This window comes from Haliotis rufescens, unplaced genomic scaffold, assembly GCF_023055435.1.
Source record: "Haliotis rufescens isolate VD_foot unplaced genomic scaffold, xgHalRufe1.0.p SCAF_1, whole genome shotgun sequence".
Lineage (NCBI taxonomy): Eukaryota > Metazoa > Mollusca > Gastropoda > Lepetellida > Haliotidae > Haliotis > Haliotis rufescens.
The window spans coordinates 15,609,300-15,628,659 of record NW_025963779.1 but is presented as its reverse complement, the minus strand read 5'-3'; the positions used below and the strand labels follow the sequence as shown (position 1 = coordinate 15,628,659).

Here is a 19,360-nt window from a genome sequence, read left to right as displayed (position 1 = left end):
CATAAACCCACTGAGCGTGAATTTGGCATCCAAACATATAGCCACAAAGCTTTCGAGCTGAGATAGGATTTGCGATATAATCTTATGTTTGATGATAAAATACCTATTACAAAATATACATATTAAAATGATATTAAATTGCGAATGAAATATGAATGAAGGACTGCTGTTTCTTTCCATAAACTCTTGTAAAATGGTACTTGCGAAACCATGAACGGGTTTGATAGAGTTGAAAGTCGGTTTCCTTTAACAATGCAGCATAATACATAAGTAAATAAACAGGTACTTTTCAGGGCCGACTCCTAGTTACACAGGGTCGTAAAATATTATTATTTATGTCTTCATTGATAGAGGTAAACTAAACAAGCAGGATCGGGGCCAGTTTAATTAATATCGGTACAGTAGAAAAAGAACCAAGATCGGCTTTCAAGCAAAGTTCATTTGTTTAAATTATCGATTTGTCTCGTTACGGTATGGTTAAAGTTAGCCATCGAACATTCATTCAAAATACTGCAAGATCCCGAAACGAGGCATAAACCGTCGTGATATAGTAAACGTCACTGTTTACCGTGTAGTGCACATGAGCCGTAAATCGAGGATATAACACTGACACTAACACAAGACGTGTTAGAAAATTATTTGTTTTCAGTTGGTAAAGTACTAGTATATATTCAGATAGCTTATACATTTTTGATGAAATACTTCCACGCCATAGAAAACTTCATATATGGTGAAGACCACAAATCTTACATGGAGAATGATCAAAATTGAAGTTGATCTGACCAATAGTTAATATCATATGTGCTAAATATATTAAAAATTATGTATGTATATCTCTATGCCCCTCTTCCTACACTGTCTTTCCCGCTCCGTTTTTCCCATGCATGATATTACGACCCAGACACGTGGGTTGTAAGGGCATCATATAACTAACACACACATCCCCCCCCCCCCCCCCCCCCCCAATCTCAATCGATGTTACAAACCCCACGTATACTGGATGGCTAGAAGGCAAACTGGTATGCAGGACACTGCTTGAGGTAAAAGCAAATATTGCAACACGTTGGCTTTAAAAGAACGCTCGAGGGAGCGAGGCATAGACTGCCGATAGAGCACAGTCATTGTGACTTTCACGTTAAAGGTGATCGGCGATCTATCAGGGCAAAATCTGTGCTGTGCATGTCGGGGAGGTAGTGAATCAGGTGTCTATTCGTGGCCAAAGGTTAACGCGTAGTAACATGGGCTGAATTAAAATAAATTAGACTTTCTGTTTCAGTTACCAGTATCTGCCTTCTGAGACTTGAGTTGATATGGGGAGTTTGGGTTAACGCCACTTTGAACAATAATGTCATGGCGTGTCAGCATGATGTGGGAGACACGCGAAGAAAGCCTTCGACGTTCACCTATTTGGTGAAACCCACGTGCAAAGGTTTCTGACACGCCCAAGAAACAAAACAGAAACAGTCTATTTCTCTTTAAACCACCAGCGGTGGTACGAAAGAGTAAACAAAATAAGCAAGTACACATAAATTATTAATATATAAGTGAATTGCGGCGCTTCAGACGACTGCACCTCTTGTGCCTCTAGTGCATTTGAATTCGAATGTAGATACACATACACACTATCATCTTTGAATCTATAGACTTCTGTCAAGTTTTCGAGTTTTAATACCACATTTTGTGCAAATGCTAATATTAGATTCTATTCAGCACTTTATATGATAAAACTGGCAGATTTCAGTTAAATGATTGTTTAAAATAAACTGCAAATAGATATATTATATGTACACATCTAGCTTGGCATGTACAATTTATTTGTTACATCTAACCTTCATTTATGTATTCATTGTAATATGTCCTATGTGTAATGGAGCGGTATTAACATAAGCGCTTTGCATGTGTACCAATCCCTTTTCACACTTTTGTGAAAATAAATATGTTTAAACCACATTTTATGCATATGTATCCGGCATGTGTAGACCGGTGAAATCCCCAAATCATCCTCGATTATCCAGAGCACCATATCTCCATTACATTATCGGTTATCCATTGTACTTTATATCAATGTTATGATAAATACCAGGACCATGCTCTCTCATAATTTCACTTATCTGTTGTGGCGAATGCATGTGTCCCATGTATTTATCAATATAGAATGGAGATGTAATAATCTGGATTATCGATATCCCAAAATATGCCTTCCCATCTTTTGAAACATCCGGGATCCGCCCTTGTATATTTGTAGATTGTATTTCAGCTGCAGAATGAATATAAATAAAGTTTAGAAAATACTAAATGACATGCTTACAGTTCATGAATTGAATACGTGGGTAATCTGTTGAATACATAAATAAACATGAATCACCCACTTGAAAAGTGATTCCGTGACTGACATCAAACCTGACAATGAAACACGGAGGGATTGGCGATGGCGTTAATTGACGCACGAAATTACACAATGACCGGCATTCTAACAGGATTGGTAAAACAATCCCATTGCAGTTGTTACTGTTCTTCATGTGACAAAACCCCGATGGTTTCTGACTAGGCTATTTGATAACTTGTCCAGATGAAGCATACTGAGCAGTCAGCATAATTTGTTTCGGGGTGGGGGGGTTGGGGGGGGGGGGGGGGGGGGGGGGGGGTGGCCCAGTGGGTGACACGCTCGCCCATTACATGGAACACAAACGTTCTGTGCCCAAGAGCCTGTTCCAAAGATTAATGTATTTTTACAATTTGATTTGCTCAAATGCAATTAGTTGAGGCAGAGAAAATACATCAATTCACATTATTACCGATACCTTCCCACTGTCTATTGTGTCTGTGAAACTGCACTTATCAGTTACCAGCGGTTACATAGGCACTGAGGTATATTACGTTTCTTGCCAGTGTCCTGTTTGTTTGTTGTTTAACGCCACACTCAGCAATATTCCAGCTATATGACGGTGGTCTGTAAATAATCGAATCTGGGCCAGACAATTCAGTGATTGACATCATGAGAATAGATCTACGCAACTTGGTTACGATGACATGCATCAACCAAGTCTGCGAGCCTGACCATCCGATTCCGTTAGTTGGGACTTGTGAACAGAAACCAGAAGACACACCTTACTATAAATATTGACATGCCACCAAATAAGGTTTAACGTCGAGTCCAAGATTATTGCACTCATATAGCGACGTGCATGTACGTGTATGTGTGTGTGTTTGTGTGGCTGCTTGTACTAGTCCGGACTGATGCCGATTTATAGTGCTAGCTCACTGAGATACCATGCCGCAGTTTAACATGAATACCCCACTCAGACACAGTATACTGACTCCGAGCCGACCAGCCCTTGTTTTAGCCCCTTAATGCCGAGCGCCAGACAGGGTAACACCAAGTACCATCTTTTAACGTCTTTTGGTATGACGCGGCCGGGGATCGAACCCCGGACCTTCCGCTCACCGGGCGGACGCTCTACGCACACAAATCAGGAAGGATATTAAGCACATAGGCGGACTACACATTTTGAAATTTCAGATACCCGCATCACTTTGTTTCACACTTCTTTACACCACATCCGTATTTGCAGTGTACAACTCTTGGTGTACCAGTCTGTGATATTGCTGCAATACCATTATTAAACTATTTTTTTCTAAAATGAAATCATTTTCATGAAAATGTTTGTTAAATGTTATACATATGAAAGAAGAAAGGAGCCTTAAGAATTTATTCTATTTTCAGGGGAAATCTAGACTTGCCAAAATAATATGGACTTGAAATGACGATTTTTTTGGTTAGTTTTAGGGTCTGTATGGCAGCATACAATAGTAATGCCGGTGGTGTAATATCTCGTTCAGTCACTCTCTTTATGTTTTCAGGATACAGCCAGGGTGGTGGATGCTGCATTCAATGTAACACCAGTGTTACTGTGGTAACCAGAAACGCTTGGACCGCCATATCTACTTTGCGATACCTTAACCCGTTCTCCTACCCCTCGTGAGTACCTTTTTATGTGTGTATGTCGATGCAGGCAAACATCTTTTGAACTTCATTTGGGTTGACATTAGGGGCTGCCGGTAGCCATTTCTCGATCTGTGTTCGATTTCCCCAAACGTTTTTATCCCGCTTTTCCATGCTCCTCCAGTGAGGAACGTAGTGCTGCAATTGCAAGCTTGTTAAGCATTGGCTCTTGCTCTAAGAGTTTTTGATCAGGGTTACAACGTTCAAGGCCTTAGTAGAGATTTCAAAAGTTTTTTGGTAGACCTGTGGGGGGCATTTCCAAATTTGACGCACCGGTAATCAAAATGATGGCCAATGCATTCCCTGTTTTCATTTGTACCATATATTCCCGTGGTTTTTAGGTGAACAATTGGCTTTCCTTTGCATGTGTTTGTGACGGGTGGGGCAGGATACGCTCACCCTTTCACGAACACCTGGTATCATCACTATTCGATAGTGATTCATTAACACATATTATCGGAACAGACAGTGGATTCTGCTTTTTCAGATATTTTTTTATTATTATGGAAAGGCCATTGTCGCTTTTATTTACTGTATCGTTGTCATGGACGCCCTGACATGATTCACAGATACAGCATGTAGTACCTCGATTGTTATATGTCTGATATGTGAAACGTAGATTATGACAGGTGTCGTGGACAATGTTCCATGTTCCAGACAGGGAATTCAGGGTCAGAATAAGTCCCCAGCAATTGGACTGATGATGGTAACTGATTTTTGGGAACCAGAGCGCCTGGGTCGTTGTTCATTCTATCAACCACTATTTACCTGACTTAGGACTGTGGTTTGAAACAATATTCAACAAGTCACTCACTCACTCACTCACTCACTCACTCACTGACTCACTGACTCACTCACTCACTCACTCACTCACTCACTCACCCACCCACCCACCCACTCACTCACTCACTCTCTGTTTCAGCAACGCAACCTGTGATTTCAACTTGAGTCCCCAAAACCCACTTGACATACTCCGCATTAAGACCTCGACATTCGACTTGGAGGAGAGCATCGGCTGTCAAGAAGAGTATATCGAGATACTAACAGGTAGGAAGTATGATATTACCTATAAGGAAACGGCGAGAGTTTTGGCTAAGTTTAATAGAATATTTTGATAGTTTACCCATAAATACACGTTTAGATATTGACCAGTGGTACAAATTGAGATGTTGACGAGTAGGAGTAGATATATTGTCGAGTGTGAGACGTAGATATATTGTCGAGTGTGAGACGTAGATATATTGTCGAGTAGGAGACGTAGATATATTGTCGAGTGGGAGACGTAGATATATTGTCGAGTGTGAGACGTAGATATATTGTCGAGGGTAGATATATTGTCGAGTAGGAGACGTAGATATATTGTCGAGTGGGAGACGTAGATATATTGTCGAGTGGGAGACGTAGATATATTGTCGAGTAGGAGACGTAGATATATTGTCGAGTAGGAGACGTAGATATATTGTCGAGTGTTAGACGTAGATATATTGTCGAGTGTGAGACGTAGATATATTGTCGAGTGTGAGACGTAGATATATTGTCGAGTAGGAGACGTAGATATATTGTCGAGTAGGAGACGTAGATATATTGTCGAGAGTGAGACGTAGATATATTGTCGAGTGGCAGACGTAGATATATTGTCGAGTGTGAGACGTAGATATATTGTCGAGTGTGAGACGTAGATATATTGTCGAGTGTGAGACGTAGATATAATAGCGAGCTGGAGACGTAGATATATTGTCGAGTGTGAGACGTAGATATATTGTCGAGTTGCAGGCGTAGATATAATAGCGAGTGGGAGACGTAGATATATTGTTGAGTGTGAGACGTAGATATATTGTCGAGTGTGAGACATAGATATATTGTCGAGTGTGAGACGTAGATATAATAGCGAGTGTGAGACGTAGATATATTGTCGAGTGTGAGACGTAGATATATTGTCGAGTGTGAGACGTAGATATAATAGCGAGTGTGAGACGTAGATATATTGTCGAGTGTGAGACGTAGATATATTGTCGAGTGTGAGACGTAGATATATTGTCGAGTGGCAGACGTAGATATAATAGCGATTTGGAAACGTAGATATATTGTCGAGTGTGAGACGTAGATATATTGTCGAGTGTGAGACGTAGATATATTGTCGAGTGGCAGACGTAGATATAATAGCGAGTGGGAGACGTAGATATATTGTCGAGTGTGAGACGTCGAAATGTTGACAAGTAGGAAAGGTAGACATGTCGACATTAATCAGTAGAAAATGGCTACATTCTGAGTAGACTTCGTGGTGAAGGTCAGTTAGAGATGTATAGTTACAGATTACTACTTCCGAGTTAGGACATGTCGAGAGACTGACCATTAATACATGCATATTAAGCATTGGAGTGAGTGAAACGAGTGACGAATACCACATGTGGCTGGTCAAGAGGGCAGCAGAGAGGGGTCGGGATAGTTGATCTTGTGGACATATAATGGAGTACCGTGTAACAAATAAGTATAAATGACGAGATATAAACCAGTGAGAACAGAGAGAACTGATCAGTTGGATATTTCGAGATGAAACGCGGAGGTCTCATCCATTTGGATAGTTCAAATATTTGTAGAAAGAAGTATCAGTCAGTATGAATTAAATAAACACTTTCAAGAACGGAGATATTTGCCTAGATGAAGAGGCCACATACGTGACGTTATCGTGCAATGTATATAATTCTGTTGCAGAAAACTATGCGCATACGCCAGGCAACCGCATCTCTCTTGGACGATGGTGTGGACAATCGTATGCCAAGGTTGTGGACATCAAAGGAGCCGTGAAGATCAGATATAAGGCTGGGTCAAACACTTCGCGGGACTTCAGCATAGAAGTCATTGCTCAAGCAGGTAAGAATGCCCAACAATCCTTTATATTTTGGAGTTCTTTTATTCCGGCTTAGAATATGTCCACATGGGGATAAGAGGTGTTGTGTCCTCTGGTAGAACTTAGTGACTTGGTTGATAGGTGTCAGCGTACCCCCACGGCGTGGGATCTTGGTCATAATATCAATCACTATTTTTGTCTATTCACAGGCTTCCTCTTGTAGCTGGAATATTGTTGAGTGCGGTGTTGAACAACAAACAAATAAATAAATGAATAGCAGTCACGAATAATTAACTTTGTCAGTTTGTTCAGTTGACCTCTGTCCAAGTCCCTTGAATAACTCGAACGTCATTTGTTCATATCAGAACATGTTTTAGGGTCCCGGAAGAAGTGTTATCGAACCTGTTTTATCTGATTGACTTGGACTTATCTGGGTTTCACTATATGCTTCTTATTCCTGATATTTCTACTACCGTATTTCTTGTAATAAACCATTAACACCAGCTATGACTTTGTCACGAAGCACCATCATATCCACAATAATTAGGCTGCTGATTCACGAAACACTGTTGATAAGTTCCTGGCAAACCACGAAGAAACAAATCACCCCGAGGGGTGGCATTCAAACCTGAAGAGATTTGTTGTACCCTTCTATACCCATTGATAAAGTGCAGGTTGGGCAAGGCAATACTGAGACCAAAATCACGAAGAAGTATTGAAACCCAGACCATGCCCTTCACAGGGCGAAGAGACAACTTCTTGCCAACCAGAAACCTGTGAACACTTATCACGATGCTGTTTCACATCTAGTTGGACTGTCAATTATGGAAATGGAAATGTGAAATTGGACAAACATTGTGTACAATGCTCATTCTTTTTAGCAATTGTTCATTTTGTATTTGTGTATATTGCGTAAACAAACATTTATCCCTTGACCAGCTAAACGTATGAAGTCATCGTCTGTGGTACCGAAACAGGAGTTAGTCATTAATTGTTATTTTAATTATTCACAATGTCATGATCAAAGGTCGTTTCACACAGCTTTTAGGCCACGCCCACAAATAGGTTTGTTTGGGAATCCGATTACTTAGCGTGTGATTTCAGCACTTAAACATTTAAAACCTTGCTACGAATGTTATGATATAGTTTCTCTCGGAAATTGACTTCATATATCTAAGACAATTGATATTCGCAAGAAAATCGCAATTTGTGTTCTTAAGTTAATATCCCTAGAAGGGGATAAAACTGGTCGAGTCGGTGTCAATACACTTTGTCGGAGTGGGCTAGCACTATAAAACCGGCGTTACAAGCAGGCTATATAAGTGCCATACTCTTTTACTCGACGTTATGGCCCATTTCACCTCATCTCACGTCCTACCGATTGGTCATAGGCCTGATTTGTCAGGCTATGTCGTTACACATCATTCACTGACTCACTCACACATTTCCTTCATTCATCAAAGTTCATTTCGACCTGACTATAATGTACACACGATGATTGTATACTTTTATCCTTACAGGGAGCTTCTACCAGAGGGAGCTGACAGAGACCATTTCAGTGGGACAAGTCCCTATGTATATATACTCTCTGGGTTACCCTTCATCATACCTTCAGTAAGTATATCCCACCCAAATTACATTGATGTGGTCAGAGAAGCCGTAACTTGCTATGCAGAGTTATATCCCTTAGGCTTGTGAGGATCTGCTGATCAGGGGTTCAAATTCAAGATTCGCCCCTATTTGCACCCTGTCTGTCGCACACAACCCATGCTCCTGGGTTTACCATGATAGTAAACGTCTACGATCTGTGCCATATGTAGGCTTTCCTCACACTCTGCACTCACATGTTTAAAGAGACCTTGGAGAGGTAAACCTTTACACGCTATCGACCTCCGATTTGATCTACAATAACTTGGAATTCATACCGATTCTAGCATGTTCCAGCTATAATAAGAAGTGGGACACCAATATGGGAGGTTTAGTAATGTTCCTTAGTGATTCAACTGAAGGGTAGAACATCTGGGGCAGAGTACACCGGTAATCCATCCTTTCTGTAAGCGTCGACTAATGAGCCTAGGTTTATTATAGCCAGTCACCTGATTGTGGCCCCGACGGCGTTGACCGTTGCTCTTACCATATATCATTAACTGGTTTGCTAGTCTCTAGTCCAGGCAAGATCATTTTGCCTCGATATAGCTGAAATAGTACTGACTGCGATGTAAAACAACATACTCTCAGAATATACCTTTTCAGAGAGTCGTTGGATAAATACTCGCCAATACTTTCTGTACTGTAATCCTATCACTCTCTGATGGTCAGCAGGGGGCACGGGTGGCCCAGTCGTCTAAGGCGCCGTGATTCGCTGTGCAGAGTTGCGTCCCTTGGGCATGCCAGGAACCTATAATTGTGGCTTCGAATCCCGGTTCGCCCCGATTGTTTCTAGGTTTGTCAGCACCATACCCGTGCTCGTGGGTTTCACCGAAGTGGTACACGTCTGAGACCTGCATCACTTCGGGCTTTCCTCCCACATTAAGCTGACACGTCGCGATATAACTGGAATACTGTTAAAAGCGGCGTTAAACCCAACTCACTCACTTACTCACTCTGATGGTCCGCCAATTGTCACTCACAAACAGAAACCTGAAGATGACGTGGCACCTGCAGGCAAAGGATCGTTCTCAGCAGGTGAACGTTGAGGCGGTGGAGTTCAGCCTGGAAGGACCCGGGGACACTGGCCGCTGTCAGTTTGACAACCTGACACTCACCGCTGGTAAGTTGTATAAATCAGGGCATAGTCTGAGACCGCCCGCCACGTTTTTCACTGTACGTGTACTCTCATTCATGTTTATACTTTATACCGATTGTTCAAGTCTGTATTTGACAAAGTGACAGTGCCACTGACATACATCTTCCCGAGGCAAGGGCGTTAACCGACTATGAATATCCAGTTTAAACCCTTGCCGAACTAGGCTGGAATTTCCAGCCTCGATCGTAGTGCCATCGTGGCTGTTACTAGTTATGTCCCTTTTATGCCCCTCCTTATGACCAATCACTTCGGGCTTTCCTCCCACATTAAGCTGGAATACTGTTAAAAGCGGCGTTAAACCAAACTCACTCACTCACTATAAGACGGAACAATCAAAAGCCTAACGTCGCTCTTGTTTTCCAGCCTTTTCGCTCTGACTTTGGGATGCTCCAAACTAGATCCAAATTCAGACCTATAAGAGTCATTTAAAAAAGTCTGTCATCTGTACTGTTATATTTCATCAAACCACACACCTTTTGTTTTTCAAAGAGGCTATAAATCAATGGTATACTTACAACTCAAAATCTGATTCCCCACTTACATACATGCGTTAAACGTTACACTTCACCTTTACCCACTGTTTATGTTTACAATCTGGGCATTTATATACAAGTGTAAACGTCTGCGTGCAAATGGGGTTTGTGTGTCCACGATGTTTATTCTGCGTTTCAGATACTGGTGCACATACCAAGGCTGTCTGGTGCGGGGCTGCCGGACAGCGGTTCTTCTCTGGCAAAAACCACGTTCAGGTTTCATTTAGAACCGACCGCACAAAGGAGAGTACTGGTTTCCTTCTCCGCGTATACACCACATATGCACGTGAGTACCCACCCACCCCTAGGGGCTAGGTGTAGAGTTGCCACCCAGCAACGTACCGAGAATGCACGTTTTAAGCCCTGGGTTTATTTACGGATTTTGCCTATATTTTAATGAGTAACATTGTATCCAAAGTTAAACCGAGAGCTTAAAACGAAGAAGGACAAAAACAAGGCAGGACGAATGAATATCCGAAGATTTATGAAACAATACTCACAGATGAAATGACAGAGCAACACTTTGACAAAAGACATGGTTTTCTTTTTCATCTTGAAAGTCATGAGTCAAGGACACGTTCAAAATTGAGATAAGCCCACTGAGACACAGTATACTGACTCCGAGCCGACCAGTCCTTGTTTTAGCCCCTTGATGCCGAGCGCCAGGTAGGGTAACAACAAGTGCCATCTTTTAACGTCTTTTGGTATGACGCTCTACCACTAGACCACGGAGGGATTAGGTGAACCCAATGTGTGGACGAAGATAGATGGGTCTCAGGGAGGAATCAGGTTACATCAACAGAACCACACGAGCAATAGGCCAGGGACGGGGAACTGACAATGAAAGAATATTTTCAAAAACAACATTTCAAGTTCACAAATATGGGCAAGGAATGAAATTTTGATGATTGAATCTGAAAGAAACCAACGCAAAATCATCCAACAAAATAATAATATAATTATTAATTTGCCATGTTCCGATTCATCATATATTCACTTCACAGTAATTCTCTTTATGTCCTCCAGAAAACACCAACTGTAACGGGAGCCGTATTCGGGTGTTGCCGGCTCATCACACGGCAGAACTATTGTCTCTCACGGACATGTACAACAAGTAAGTTGCTGGAAAAGAGCTGACAATGGTGTAAAACAGTGTCCACTTAGATGGCCAGTGCTTAATACTGCAACTATCTCAAATTACAAACAATATAAACGCTGCGGACATTTCTGTTGCTCCCTTGATTCAGTCATTCCTTTTTGTGTGCACGTTCGAGAGACTGCCCTCTTATGACACTACTTGACTGTGGTTTCAGCTCGATGGCGTGTTCGTGGATTATACAAGCTCAGACTCAGAATGAGGTGATAGTGTTGGAGATTGTATCCTGGGATGAAGATGTGCTGTCATGTGCTGACAACCCTTTCCAGATATTTGACGGTAGTTTCTTGTCTTAGTAACCATACAATACATATGCAATAAATACGTGTCTATAGAACCCCGCATAGTAGTACGTCCTGAATAGGGCAGACATTGGAAGCACTTGATTGATATGTAATACTGTACTATGTTGAAACTCAAATGGTGATTTAAATTAAAATGTTGATATATCACTTCAGTCTAGTGAAAGGGCGGTGGGGTAGAATAGTGGTTAAAGTGTTCGCTCGTTACGCCGAAGATCCGGATTCGATTCCCCGCATCGGTACAATGTGTGAAGCCCATTTCTGGAGTCCCCCGCCGTGATATTACAGGAATATTGCTGTAAGCGGCGTAAAACTCTACTCACTCACGCTCAGTCTAGTGAGTGAGTGAGTTTAATGTAATGATTGAACAGTATTCAGTGAAGGCGTGTCAGCATAATGTGGGAAGCCTGGAGTGATGCAGGTTGCAGACGTTTACCTCTAAGGTGAGAAACCCACCAGCGCGGATGTGGTGCAGACGACAATCCAAGAACATCATCAGGGTTTCTCTGGGACTCGAGCCCACGATGATATAATTCTGGCACGCCTGAGTGAATGTACGCCATAGACCACTGACTACCCGTGCCCATCCCATTGATTGTGGTATGAGTAAAAAAGTCCAGGCATCGGAAACACTGACATATTACCAAATGCGAAAGTCAATGTGATTAATATGTTATATCGAATGTTAAACTTAATCAGTCATTTGACTAAATAAGCTAATATGTGAATTTAGTGTATGACGCATTTAAGCAGCACGGTGTACTCAAACATGGCCGTATCGCAGACCATTACGTTACCTAGCACAGACGTCCTTCCAACATACAGTTGGTAGCCCAGTAATCGAGTTGTATTGTGGGTTCGAATCCTACATCATAGTTTTCAGCACTATACCCCTGCTCGTCAACTTGCGTGAAGCTGTGGAGCGCAGTGTCAAAGCCATGGTTTCAATTCCCTACATGGGAACAATGTCTGAAGCTCGTATCGGTTCCCCTACCCGTTTTACGGCTAGGCTGTTTCTAGAGGTGTAAACTCACAAACTCGACCTGCTAGACTTTGGGCTTTTCTCCTTCATTAAGCTGATATGACCGAAAACTGTTCAACTCACACTCAGTAAAATATTTCTGACAGTAAAATGTCATTCAATCCATGAATTGATTACGTTACAGGAAGTGACGACAAGGGGAACCAACTTGTGACAAGCTGCGGGAGTGCCCGCCCCTTTGGGTTTATACGCACTTCCGAGAACTCGGCTTACATCAGCTCCTCGCTGAAGGTGTTAAGCCACAACAAAATAAGAGAAGGATTCAGGATCAAATATTACTCCACATATAAATGTAAGTGAACACAAATACAAGCTACATATTTTATTCATTCACCAATAATCACTGTAATGGTATGTAATTCGCCATGTTTTTGAGGATGGCGTTTTTGTCTCTTGGTGAACGCCTCAATATACCAACACTAAAACGGTGCTGTGTATATAAGCGGATCTGGGACAGACAAACCAGTGACTGATATTATGACGCTCTCGGGGTCTTTAAAACTGACCACCGATCCATTTTGTCCCCTCGTCCCGGAAAGTTTGCTGGCGGCCTCTTCCAATCCGGAATCCCCACGGGTAGATTTTGGGAAAGAATGTGATGGCATTATAACGCCCCTGAAGTGAATGCTTAATTTACTGATTAAAATAAATCAGGGCACATTTGTGCTTCATATCAACAACAGGCCCTGTGTTCAAGTTATTATATGCTTCAATTCAATATATGCAACCGTCTTGTTACCTGTTACAATCAGTGTTATTTTTGACTGAACAAATAGTTTTCCCCGCGGTGTAAATAGAATACCTACAAAGTCAGAGGAACAAGAAAATTATTTGAACTGGCCTTACACCAAAACACGATATAATGCTTGTTACAGATGACTACGAGGAATATCACAAAGAAGCTGTAACTGCTCGATCCTTTGTTTGGATTCCATCCATGACTAAAGATGTTCAAAGGTGAGTGGTCAGATGACCCCACTGACTGGTCTCCTTGTTGGTGTGTTATGTTCACACGTCTCCTCGATCTATTTGTTCTCCCTCTGTTAAATAATAACGTTTATTTTTTTAGAAACAGAATGCAATTCCAAATTACCCCTATAATACGTATTAGTTATTTTTCCCTTAAAGGAGAAGCCCAGCAAACTATATGCGACCAACACAATACATCACGTGCAGTGAACAACTGTTTGGGTCATGATCAGCCAAATTAATTCTCAGCATTTTCTGGAAAAAATTATCACATGCTGACCACGTGGGATGAAAGCCCTAATCGTGCAGATTTTAGACGTTCATCACGTTGGTGAAATTATAACGCGCTCACGGTGCTGACAAACCTAGAAACATCGTCAGGGTGAATCTTGGAGCCATCAACCATACATTACTGGCCCATCGGCCGGCAAATTTCACCGCAAAGAAGAGTCTATTTTCAGCGGAAATGGCCGATCTTGTTCAGAGAGATTTCTGGCCGGCCTAAGGGACGCAACTCTGCCTAGCGAATGACGGCGCCGCAGCCTCCTGGGCAATCTATATCTGATTGTCACGTGATTCTGAACTGGCGATTTGGAGCATTCCGTACCATGCTCATTTGGGAACAGAAGAAAATGTCATTTGGTTAGAACCCCGGATATAATTATCAACAGCTGAATAAATTGTTAATACCTCACATTAATGTTTTCTACATTTCAAGACCGGTGATCAACATCCGAGCTGATGTCGAAGGGCGATGTATCCACATCGAGGCTCAAGATAAATGGCGGCACCAGATCACAATGTCCTTCACAGAATTTGTAGATGTTTTTGATGGTATGAATTTTCAGAGCTTTCACAAATAAAATCATCTGATTAAATTATTCACGATTCTATTGCCACTGAGTGATTCATTCACTGAATATATATATTTCAATAAATGCCTTTCCACCGGCGTGATATTGATAGAATATAGCTAAAAGCGGCACAAAACCATACTCATTCACTCCCTCTAAATGTCTACTCTATGTCGTGGAGTTGGGGTAGCCTTGTGGATATAAATATCGTTGATTATTCAGACTGGGGTACTGTCCCACACATGGATACAATGTGTGGAACGCATGCTTGATGTCACATTTTGTGATATTGTGCTGGAGCATTGCTGAGTACACCGTGAAGCCTCACTCACTTAGTCTTCTGTGTGAAGTTATTCAATTGTAGTTTGTGAATCTCATAATTGTTTCTGAGCATTAGTTTTTACCTTCAATAGGTACACAGGACGGAGCCCGCCTCATTGGCGTGTGTTCAATACACGACCATCCTGCCATTTCCGGGACTGGTTCCACGTTGAAAATCAAAGTCAAGACACCAGTACGGGACGATGGTTTCTGGCTTGTCATCGACACCACACGTAAGTCTGTGTCAGCTGCCAGTGATCACCATCTACATGCAGTAAACTACGGTTATAACGAACAGGCTTATAACGAACTTACGGATATAACGAACTTACTTTTTTGGTCCCAACTATTTGCTGTAGTTATGCTGTGTATATGCTTATAACGAACTACGGTTATAACGAACTAAAACTAGTAGTCCCTTTGAGTTCGTTATAACCGTACTTTACTGTTCATTAATGTGAAGTTTACACGATATACGGCTTTTCAATTGGACGAGAGGTCGGTCACATGATCGCAAAATTGACGTTCATTAGTGTATGAATGACATAATTTGACGGTCTAAGATTTTAACGAGACTGTATTCTTGAAATGATGTAAACAGACTACTCCCACATCCCTGCATCTTCCCTCTTTAACTCACTTGCCTCGGGAAGATGACATCCCCGGGGCAACTCCTGGGAGTTCACAAGCACAAATATATGTATACAGAAGGGCTGTTTCTGATCATTTAGAAATTTAATCTTGAACTCAGCGTTTTAGCATACAATAAGAAACGTCGGAGAGTTTTACTGCATGCTCGTTCACGAATATCCTCGCTACGACCCATTCCAGTGAACAAAACGAAGATATGCATACCATCAAACTATCGTATACGTGAAGTATCAGTATTGGTATGGCCATGGGCACCGACACATTACTTCTTCACAGTAGGAAAATAGCATTGGAGACATTGGGATGTCGTTGCTGTTTCTGGTCACTTAATATAAGGAACTGCAATGCAATCACCGTATCATGTTGGGTTTCAGAAAACTGTAACGGAGACACCGAGATAATCACCGTAGCAAACTCCGTCCAGAGGTTGACCTTCCCGACTACGCGGATGAAACTGAACAACAACTTCCCCAGGTAGGTTAAGACATGCATAGTGTCTCTGTCTGTGTTCAGTTCCTGGTTCTGGTTTGGATCCCTACGTGCCCTAATACAACTGAAATGCTGTTCAAAGAAGCCCATAAAACCGATGCCAACTGATATCTGATACTGTTCGATACGAACTGCAAGAACAACTTCCCCAGGTAGGTTGAGACATGTATAGTGTCTCTGCCTGTGTTCAGTTCCTGGTTCTGGTTTGGATCCGTACGTGCCCTAATACAACTGAAATGCTGTTCAAAGAAGCCCATAAAACCCATGCCCACTTTTCGATACGAACTGCAAGAACAACAATTCTTCCATATTTCGAACTTGAATACGTACAGTTTCTATGTTGTTTTGTAAGAAAATGTATTGACCGTACCTTTTAACGCTCCGTCAATGAACTGAACGACTCGCAATATTTGGAAAGTGGCAGTTCTACTTGCCGAAACGGACTCGCATATTGTCCTTATAGATTTTTTTACGAGGTGGAACTTTTCGTAAACAGGATCGGGTAGTCACATTCAGGCTCGCTAAGGATGATACATGCAACTGTATTTCAGTTGGAAAGAGCAATACTCATGATGTCAATCACTGGATTGTCTGTTTCATGCTCGATTATTTACAGTCCGCAGTCAAAGAAGGTGTAGCAAACCTTCATGACATGATAAATATACACCTTTTCTTTGATTTCTCTTCAGCAACACCAACTGCAAATGGAGGCTGCGCACAAATGGCAACAGGGGTCTCACGTACCTGGAAGTGTATGATTTGTTATTGTCCATGACAACATGTGATGAAAACTATCTAATGGCTTCGAGCGGTAAGTAAGTGTGGCCTCTGTGTGAAGAGGTGAGGTGAAATGGTGTTTAACGTCGCGTTCAAGATTACTGCACTTATATAGCGAAGTGCATGCACGTGTGTGTGTGTATGTGTGTGTGTGTGTGTGTGTGTGTGTGTGTGTGTGTGCTTGAACTAGTCCGGACTGATGCCAATTTTATAGTGCTAGTCCACTAAGATACCTTGCCGCAGCTTTACATGAATACCCCACTCAGACACAGATATTGACTCCGAGCCGACCATTCCTTGTTTTAGCCCCTTAATGCCGAGCGCCAGGCTGGGTAACAACTAGTACCATCTTGTAACGTCTTTTGGTATGACGCGGCCGGGGATCGAACCCCGGACCTTCCGCTACCGGGGCAGACGCTTTACCACCAGACCACTCTATAACTATATAGGAGGAAATGAGTATACGTGTCAATGCCATTGTAAGGTGTCCGATAACGTTCGACTGTGACTGATCAGAAATATCTGCACTGCTGGAATAGCTCAAATGTTTCTCTAATATCTGACTAAGTTAGTAGTAATTAGTAGGTTACAGTGTGAGCTTTACAAGCTGCATTAATTAAACAGACGACAGCTAAAACGATATTTACTGCATTGCAGATATGCTATCGTTCACAGTAGTTTTGCTAGTGGGTATGCAATACCAATATCCTTAATCTTGACACCCCTTGTGCTTAATAAAAGATAAACGCACACTCATTTTCATTATCGCCGAGAGGCGATGTAATTGCAATAGTAATACCATCTACTTCGATTTCAGACAACGATCAAACACAAGAAATCAAGACATGGTGCAATACTCAACACGGAAATGTAACCTCCCTCGGTGACATCTTTCTCATGGTCGAAGTCAATAACTTCCGGTCCGAACGGAAGTTCACAGCCAAATTCTGGCGGGAGTCGGGCTGTGAGTTTTCCAATCACTTCCGTCTATTTGTGCATTTATTTCAAACTTATTCCTATAATATAGAACTACACTTTCTATCAACTACATTTGGCACTTGAGGTGTTGTCCTCCCTATTTTGAGGGCTAGTGGCAGCGTCGCTGCATCAAACATCACGGGAAGGGTAAACTTGAGTAGATCATTCGAAACGCCCGGAAACATGTTGACAAAGGTAACTGATAGTTTCCATGTTCAAGTGAAGATGCATCATTCGTTCTAAATATGCGTTTGACGGTCCTGTGTTCTAGACAGCTGTGAGGACAGGAAGCTGTCCGCATCTACTCAATGGAACTACCTGACTTCACCTGGATTTCCGGCCAACTATCCAAAGTGAGTGTCTCACTCGTGGCAAAATGTGCTGCAAAGTAATGGTAAACTCAGCATTTGTTTTAAAGATCAATCACACTTCTGGCGTACTAAGCCACGGTAAATAATGAGTAGTTCTTTTTTCGCCGCGTTAAGCACTACTCTAACATGAACAACGGCAGCTGCAGAAATAACATAACATTACAGAAATACAATTACTGATAAAGTGACTTATACAATGTCATTGCATTCAATATGTATTTCAACAGCTGTACAATAGTAGGTTTATGGTTAGATGACATCAGACGAACAATGGATTCCAGTGACGGATTTACAAAGAATTTAGGATCAATGTATCGATATCTTAAATCATTAAAAGCAGGGCATATAAGTGCAAAATGATAATCATTTTCCGCTTGCAGAAGCAGCACCAGTAGCACAAACCTATAATATAAATAGTTTCTGGTTGTGAGATTTAATGAAACATGTAGTAGCAGTAGCAAAGTTTACGTGAGTGAGTGAGTGAGTTGGGGTTAACGCCGCTTTTAACAGTATTCCAGTTATATCAAGGCGTGTCAGCTTAATGTGGGAGGAAAGCCCGAAGTGATGCAGGTCTAAGACGTTTACCACTTCGGTGAAACCCACGAGCACGGGTATGGTGCTGACAAACCTAGAAACATAATTGGGGCGAACCGGGATTCGAACCCACAATCATAGGTTTCTGGCGTGCCCAAGGGACGCAACTCTGCACAGCGAATCGCGGCGCCTTAGACGACTGGGCCACCCGTGCCCCCAGCAAAGTTTAAGGGCGAACTTAGGCCACAGGAAGGTCGATTTGAATGTTCTCTCATTCATGGATGGATTATCTCCCACAGCAACGCCAACTGCAGCTGGGTGATCAGCAGTCGGCTCACCACAGATAACATCAAGCTGGAGTTCATACAGATTAATACACACAGCTGCGACCATGACGTCATCAACGTGTACGAGGGTGCGTAATGCTGAACTCTTGAGAAATCTAAATACGTATTGATCAGGAGGAATGTTAATATGAACAAATGACTATTAATGATTAGTTTTCCGTTTTGAGATGCGTCAATGTGACTCTGCTAAAAGTGCTATTGGCATAGATGGCACACTCTAAGCAATCAATTTGTATTTCGAATAACATGCGAAAAATAATTGTTCAAGTAGGTACTGGAAAGTCCCAGTCGAATTCTCGCCGAAATACTTACAGAATATGTGAACTGCATAAAAATCGTAGAATTTGCCTTTTTAAATTAAATACACTATTTTTCATTT

The 19,360-nt window shown here is 41.9% G+C and overlaps 1 protein-coding gene across 1 annotated transcript in view; it reads left to right on the top strand.

Annotated features, from left to right (window-relative positions):
• LOC124149246 (cubilin-like) overlaps positions 1-19,360 on the top strand; it is a 36,729-nt gene that overhangs the window by 3,662 nt on the left and 13,707 nt on the right. Inside the window, exons 2-18 of the mRNA XM_046520706.2 lie at positions 3,862-3,979; positions 4,926-5,050; positions 6,716-6,874; positions 8,372-8,465; positions 9,488-9,621; positions 10,330-10,476; positions 11,217-11,304; positions 11,504-11,625; positions 12,815-12,982; positions 13,566-13,647; positions 14,378-14,493; positions 14,927-15,067; positions 15,860-15,959; positions 16,664-16,785; positions 17,569-17,715; positions 18,001-18,082; positions 18,934-19,049. Coding sequence (XP_046376662.2) covers positions 3,862-3,979; positions 4,926-5,050; positions 6,716-6,874; positions 8,372-8,465; positions 9,488-9,621; positions 10,330-10,476; positions 11,217-11,304; positions 11,504-11,625; positions 12,815-12,982; positions 13,566-13,647; positions 14,378-14,493; positions 14,927-15,067; positions 15,860-15,959; positions 16,664-16,785; positions 17,569-17,715; positions 18,001-18,082; positions 18,934-19,049 — 2,061 coding nt within the window. The remainder of the gene's footprint in view (positions 1-3,861; positions 3,980-4,925; positions 5,051-6,715; positions 6,875-8,371; positions 8,466-9,487; positions 9,622-10,329; positions 10,477-11,216; positions 11,305-11,503; positions 11,626-12,814; positions 12,983-13,565; positions 13,648-14,377; positions 14,494-14,926; positions 15,068-15,859; positions 15,960-16,663; positions 16,786-17,568; positions 17,716-18,000; positions 18,083-18,933; positions 19,050-19,360) is intronic.